The sequence below is a fragment of the Oculina patagonica genome, chromosome 14, assembly GCF_052425735.1.
Source record: "Oculina patagonica isolate OP01 chromosome 14, crgOcupat, whole genome shotgun sequence".
NCBI lineage: Eukaryota > Metazoa > Cnidaria > Anthozoa > Scleractinia > Oculinidae > Oculina > Oculina patagonica.
The window spans coordinates 18,121,578-18,129,300 of NC_135771.1; the positions used below are offsets into that span (position 1 = coordinate 18,121,578).

The 7,723-nt window shown below is 37.3% G+C and overlaps 1 protein-coding gene across 3 annotated transcripts; it reads right to left on the reverse strand.

The window, feature by feature from the left end:
* Positions 1-708: 708 nt before the first annotated feature.
* On the reverse strand, positions 709-5,878 carry LOC144637849 (uncharacterized). 3 transcript variants are annotated; one of them, XM_078496936.1, is made up of 5 exons: positions 5,644-5,878; positions 3,932-4,025; positions 2,756-2,853; positions 2,291-2,393; positions 709-1,665 (listed from the first exon to the last, which is right to left on the reverse strand). In XM_078496936.1, exons 3-5 carry the CDS (start codon positions 2,833-2,835, stop codon positions 1,507-1,509), a joined length of 342 nt encoding a protein of 113 aa, XP_078353062.1. In that variant the 5' UTR covers positions 2,836-2,853; positions 3,932-4,025; positions 5,644-5,878; the 3' UTR covers positions 709-1,506. The 3 variants fall into 2 exon arrangements, with proteins under 3 accessions (XP_078353064.1, XP_078353062.1, XP_078353063.1); XM_078496938.1 differs by having other exon boundaries at positions 2,291-2,337; positions 2,802-2,853.
* Between the last annotated feature and the right edge of the window lie 1,845 nt (positions 5,879-7,723).

Sequence of the window (7,723 nt, forward strand, 5' to 3'; positions counted from 1 at the left end):
GTAGAAAATACTGCTAAAAATAAATCTGAACTCGGCTAGTAGAATGTTATCACAAAAATTTAAGTGCATGAAGTCAAGCAATTAATCTGCGCCTAAAACAACAGTTGAATTTGCTCCAGGAAATTTTCATCTAAGTGTTTGCTTAAGTCGCGTATTTTAAATATCGAAATTTTTTTTTGTTTTTTCGTTTAAACTTTTACGCTGAAAAGTTGTCAAAATAATAGAGAACTTAAGTCATGCAATTAAATTGTTTTACTCTGCGGCCAAAACAACAGTTGAATTTACTTCAAGAAATAAATCAACCTTGCGCTTTTGCTTAGGCCACGAATTTTATTTCTTTTTCTTGTGTAATTATTCCTGTGTTACAAACGAATATTGACGGCTGGAAAAGGTCTTTTATCCAAGGCAACATGGCAAGTTATAAGCACTCTATAAACCCTAAAACTGTTTGAAAATGGTAACCTGATTGAACAGAGGAAGTTTCGCGGTATCACTACCGATTTCATTTCGGTGGAATCGGTAGTGGCGCCGTGAAATGTTGTCTGTTTTCTTAGGTTATTGCTGTTTAACGAGACAAAGCAAAAACACGAATCGTTTTTTCACAGTGCAGAACATAGCATGCCATGTTGCTATCTTTATAGTTAACAATGTATACACTATCTCGTACAAAAACTTTAAAAGACTTAAACGTTTGCCGGAGAAAAAACTTTCGATTCAATTTTTTTATTTTGGGAAACATTTTAACTAAAATATTGTATCGTTTTTTGTAAGTCCAACACGAAATTGGCGTTAAATTTTGGATTTTTTTTTGTACGAGATGGTGTTTGCAAATTTTTGGCGAAAAATCTTTAAGGGTAGACATTTTGAATTTTTTGCCGAAAATGTTGCCAGGGGAAACGCTGTGCAAATTTTCTTAAATTTTCCCGCCAAAAGACTTAGTATATATAGGGAAGATTTTCTCTTGACACCTTTTTTATTAATTAATTGATTTTTACTTAACTATAATTAAAGGATATTTGAAGTGAATAAAGTCAATTGAAAATATAAAGACTTGTTTGTATTTATTGTTTGAGATATTTTATTGAAGACAATAAAAAATCACAAAGAAAACTGTTCACTTTATTGACTTGTTTAAGCAGTAATACATTAATCAAAGAGAGCAGACAAGTAAATTACATTTTATTGACTAGCAGAGAGCACATTGGAATAAAATATTCTTTTTTTGAAAAAAAATTGGCGCATGCATTTTTTCTAAGTCTTTTGGCGGGAAAATAAAAAAGTTCAAACAGATGTTTATAAAGAAGCAATTATTAAAAAAATGGCGCATGCGTATTTTGAGCGCCCGTATTTTTTTCTAAGTTTTTTGGCGGGAAAATTTTAAAAAATTAAACAGATGTTAACATTGAAAATATTGCGCAAAAAAATTGATAACTATTTCGTATTAAAAAGAATCGAAACAGCACTAAAGATCAAAATTCTTAACTTGAAAATACTCAGCGAGTGGCCTTAAACGAAATGAAACTTAGCTGCGTTCTTGTCTCTAAATGATCTTGAAGCTAAAAGTCTTCTTGCTATGTTACTATGAATTCTACCTCGAATTAAACTTGTCTTTCGCTTGGATGGTATTTCTTGCTTGATTCTTGTCTGAAACGAACGGAGCATCATCTGTTTGAAAATAAAAGCAAAACGACAAATCAATAAATACAATATTACAGACGAGCATATCAAGTTTTGGTTCTATAGGCGTTTTATAATAACTAAAGGGTTCAAAAATTTTCAAGTTGCAAACGAAATACCAGAAAACTATGTAAACGGCAAAACGAGATTGAATATTTTTGGCGCACAGCAAGATAAATAATTAAATAAAGCAAAATTAAACCAAATTAAACATATTCAGCGATCGCCAGCAGCAATCATAATTTTGGAAACAAAAATTATTAACAAGCACTTTTAAAACTGACTGTGGGCAAACTCAAAATTTTTCTTTCTTTGGTCTTGTTTTTTCTTGTTTTTTGACTGTTAGAATTAATTCCTCTGCAAAATGCGTCACTGCGACAACGGAGACGGTCATCTCGTAATTTTAGTTGTGACAGCTTTGCTCTTGTTATTTTCAACTGAGAAATTCTCAACAAATCAAAGAGAACATTGATAATTTCGGCCAGCTGTTCCGCGAGATAAATAATCTCTGGTGTGTCAAAACTTCAAAACAAGATATGTATTATTCTTCCGACAATTTCTTATCAATACATACGACCTTCGTTGAAGCAAATTTACGGCTTAATCTACTAACCTCGCCAAAAACTGAAACGCCAAGCTGAAAGTTGTCCTCCATTTCTCGGTTGGTTTTGTTGACTTGAAGCTTCTTCCGACACCATTCTATGCTTGTAAATTTCCTGGAGAGAGAAATAATCTCTGGTGTGACAAAACTTCAAAACAAGTATGTATTAAGCCCTGGCCAAACGGTAACGCAAATAATCGCAAGTTAAACTTGCGTAAGTTTACTCGCAAGTACACGCAAGTTGTCAAAAAAGCCATTTAAATGCCACTGTGCGCGTTGCAATTCTGTACTTGAAGTAAACTGTAAGACTTGTGTTGGGTGCACAAACGGTGAAAAACGCGTTGATTTGCGCGAAAATTCGATCTCGACTATAGTCAACGCAAGTGCACGCAAGTCCTGTCCTGGTTCTTCCGACAATCTTGTTTCGTAACACTATATACGCGACCTTCGTTCGTTAATGACAGCTAATCTACTAACCTCGCCAAAAAACGCCAGGTTTGAAGTTGTCCTTCTTTCCTCGGTTGGTTGGTTTTGTTGATTTGTATCTTCTTTGTCATTCTTTGCTTGAAATTGTCCTGGAAAGATACAAGAATTAATATGTAAATACATGCTCGGTAACGTGTCTGTGATAACGTTTATGAATACAAATCATTTGGTGATGAATTGTACGATCGCATAAACCAGAAGGCGAATAAAATTTTCCCTTAATTAATCCACGGAGTTACTTGATGAAGACTACAAGGAAATCTGTTCACTTTATTTTGAATCCATTTTTTTTTTCTTGATTTCCTTCATTCTTGGAATTGCACAGAAGCAGATCATCTTCACAGCATACTTAAACGCTATAAGCCTCGCCATTCTTAAAGGAAACCTCCACACTTACGACAAGTTGCCGTTGAATTGTTTGAAATAATGCCAGAATTCCAAATTTTACAAGACAAGGGATAAATAACATTTAATAGCAACAAAAAGTGGAAAATATAAAGGCTTTTAAATTTCCTGCGCGCCGCCATTTTGGATTTTATGACGTGTAATGGTTGCCCAATTGTTTCACACAATAGATCGTCTGCTTTCTTACAACAGCGGCAACCATTACACGTCATAAAATCCAAAATTGCGGCGCGCGGGAAATATTTTATGCTTGTCCTGTAAAATAGGAAATTTAGGCAATATTTCGAACAATTTAACGTCGACTTATCGTAAGAGTGAAGGTTCCTTAAGCCTCGCTTAAACGAAAGACAAACGCTCGAAACGTCAGCATTTCGTTGACTATGGTGATTCACATTTACCTCAACATATCAATTTCAAATTGATCAAACAATGTAAGAATTATTTTTGCTGGGACAGGCGTATACCCTACTCCACAATTTCCAGCAGTAAGATCGTCTTAAGAAGTTAGGGGGCGAGGATTTCAGAAGATCAACCTTTTCGTCCACTGAGCAATGACATCAGATAGGCTTATGCTATTACCAATACAAACACAATAATGGTCTTTTTTTTCCAGTAAAGTAACTATCAAATGCTCTGTGCCAAAACGTTTAGTCTCCAAGACGGTCGCCCCTTTCTCGGGCAAGGCTGGCATCTGCTCACTTGCATAGACGGGAGTGGGGGGAGGGGATTGGGATCGAGTGTTGACAAGACTTTGTCACTAACCTGTTGTTTGTAGAAGACGATAATCCCATTGTGTGTCTGTCTGTGTCAATCACAATACTCTCTCCAGCCGATGACACCATGTAATCAGTTCTGCCTTCGTACAAAGAACAAAGTGATGGTTAGGCAAGGCTGACACAACAAGTATTTCTTACGTAGATTCAGGTACTAAGTACACAACAGCATTTTGAATTTCCTACTTTACACACCACACGACATCAAGAGAGACGCGAGAAGACAGGGACCGCGCAGGGGGGAGGTACTGGGGAAGCCCCCCCCCCCCCACCCACCCCACTACCTTTTTTACAGTAACAAGAAAAAAATATATAACAAAGAAAGAAATTAAAACTTAATGAGAAAATTTCGTTTGTGGACGCCGTTTCTAGTAGCTAGTAATAAAATGTATTTTTGATTTAGTTTTGTATAGGACAAAAGTAATAGCAATTCCACAGCTTCCGACTGAGAGAAGGAAAACGACTTTGGGTGTTTCTTAATTGCAACATTCTGTCGTTCAAAAAGCATTTTCTAGTCTCTGAGAGAAATTTAAATCCACATTTTCCCAGGCGTTCATGCCCCCCGGATCCCCCTAGCTGGCTTACGCCTACGCGTTCGTGTTTAAGTTACTGAAGACAACTTGAAAAGACAGTGCATGCAAAAACTACTGGTGGCCTGGACAACGCAAAGACATCCGGAAGTTGTCACATCAAAATGGTGCGCCCGAGGTTTGATAAACAGCTTCTGGAAATTCTAATACCGTAAAATTACGCTTATAAGCCCCCCCCCCCCCCCCCCCACGCTTATAACTCGTCTATCTGTTGACAAAAAAAATACGACCAATAATAAGACCCCGCCCCGGATATAAATTCCCTCCCCCAATATCGTTCCAATATGGTTTTAAAGCTTAATTTAAACCAGTTTATGAAAAATGTATGTTGATCAATGCTGCTGTAGCTCATTTCGAAACTCCGCTCCCCCACGATAATATAAGCCCTCCTGTTTATAAGCTCATCAAAAACCCCTTACGAAGTTGTATATTTACGGTATCTCCTTTCAAAATTCGATAAACCTTGTAGGGGCAGCAAAGTTTTTTTTCAAAAAAAACAAAGACTGATGGAAATTTCATGTTTAAATAAAGTTATTTTATCTCATCTTATCTTATCCACTCCCACCCCTTTTTTGTCGAAACGGAGAGTTTTGATGTTCATATGACTACTGCAGACCTTATTTGTGTTTCATATCGTTCTGTTTAAAGAGTTTAACCAAGTACTGTTATGTGCACTTAAAACCTTTCCGACGCAAAATCCGTTCGAAATATAAGTTCAACTATTTTTAAAACACATAATTCCTTCCCACGATAGGCTCAACTTATCATCCCAGAAAGTAAATCAGCACCGAAAATTGCTTACATGGAACAAAAATAACCCCAGGATTTGTCATCAAAATTTTAGTCTCTTAAAAATTTACAGGCTGTAGATCCAAAATATTTTTTTTTACGAAAATGAGTTGGCAAATGATAACACTAAAGTCCAAGGGCGCCATCCTTGGGTCGATTACCCATGATTCCCAGCAACCGTGAAACTGTCTGTCAGTATGTCAACAACCAAGAGTTATTTCAAGTAACTTAAATTTTACATCGCCTTGGAAAATACATTTTCATTTGACTATATCGTTGTATAAAGCAAGGGCAATTATAAATATAAATCGTAACTAATTACCTCTCAAGAAGGCCCTTTCAATGAAACAAATCCTCAAATTCTTCCACGTTGAATGTTCGCTCCTAGCCATCGTTTCAAAACAAAGCGCATGTTCTTGTAAACCAAATGCTTCACACAGTCTTGCACACCTTGTACCATAACCATTTTCAACTGTAGTAACGTTAACTTGGTAGACATTTTTGCACCTGAAAAAGTACAGAACGTCGTTGAAACTCAGCATCGTTCGCCATCTCGTTCCTCGTGCAATTCTTGAATAATTTATTAATAACGTGACAAATATATCTGCAATTCTAATGAATTTCCTCTGGTTGTGAAATAATGATACAGTCAACTCTCTCTAAGACGGACACCGTCGGGACCGGCCCCAACTGTCCGTCTTATAGAGGTGTCCGCCTTATAGAGAGTCGAGGTAACGTGACACCAGAAATTTTGAGACGATAAAGCTAAACGGCTATGCACAACGAATACACGTCTGTTTTAGTCACTTACGTTAGCAAAACCTATAAAGTGGAACAAAAATAATATCAGAGATTCGACTTGTTTGTTAATAACAAACGGTGATACTGTAAGTAGAAAACTAAATCTACAAGTTTAAGCAGAGAAGTAATGCGTTTTAGCGGATTATTTTTGGTAAATTTGGTATTCTAAAGGCGCTGACCTGCTATGCTATATGTCGATAACAAGTTTTGAAGTATTATACACGAAAAAATAACTTTTAGTGCCTGTCTGTTGGCGGTTTCAAAGTGTCCGTTGTCCGTCTTAGAGAAGTGTCCGTCTTACAGAGAGTTTTGTTACAGTAAAATGACTGAAAAACGGCAGGGACCATAACCAGGTGTCCGTCTTATGGAGGTGTCCGTCTTATAGAGGTGTCCGTTAAGAGAGAGTTGACTGTATACAAGCCCAGAATTTCTAGGCTCTCTTTATCGCAAATGCAAATATAAACCTCATTCAGCTTTCAAAGCCGGGCAATTAAAGCGGCTATGACACGGATTTTACAAGATTTTTGAACAGCCAAAAAAATATATTTGTGTCGCAGTAAACCAAAACTAATATTCCATTTTTATTAAAACTTGCTATAAAAGAGCACTGAAACTGTTACCGAGCATCTTTGGCTTCGGATGGCTGGGATGGAAATGTGCAACTTACAAAAGTAAGGCTTACTTTTTCAAGTTGTTTCCGCGCGTCTTATATTTTATATTTTATAGCCGTAGCTTGATTTCTATCCGCAAATTAAAGTTATATCTTCCTTTAGATGTTCAAAGATAATGTTTTTCTGTGGGTTTAGTTGCCTAACACTAATTTCAGAACAATTTAGAACAAAACTCTGCGAAATCCCCGTGACATAGCACCTTTAACGAGGACACATTGCTGCTGGTGATGTTTCTCAGGTGAGCAAACGAGCGGGACACAAATAAAAACAAATGTTTGTTTTTACGATACGCTAACCGGGAAACATTTGTTGGGGATACAGTTCTTTTTTTTTTTTTTTTGAAAAAAAAAATCAAAATTTTTTTGTCTCAGACACAAATTTTTGTCCGCAAAATGTTGCGCGCGCGGGCAAACAGGGAAAGAAACTGCCCACCTACCCCTCCCCAAATTTCCCAAAAGGGGGGGGGGGGGGGGGCCAACATTTGTGTCCGCAACAATGTGTCCTCGGAAAGGGGGGTGGGGCATAACGGAAGGGATGGGGGGGCACATTTCGGGCGTACATGTAGTTAGCTGTTGGGTGAAATTCTTTTACGTTTGCAGTCAGAAGGCGATTATGTTAAGGCTACCAAATTGGGTTAAAGCGTTTTACTGTTTTATCAACAATATAACTAGGAATTGTGTGTTTCGAAATGCAGTTCCAGGAATACCATTTAGTCACGCAAATCGATGAAGCTTTCAAGATGAATGACCAATTTTCCGCGTAAAGAACATCGCAAAAACGTGATGACGCTGGCAAAACGAAGAGGGGACAAATTGACTGATTTTGAGGCCTGTTTACATGGAGGGGTGAAACATAGCCCGCCTTTACATGCAGAATTTACAGCCCTTCTACCAGAGTTGAGACAGCGTCATTGAAGCGTGTCACAGCGTG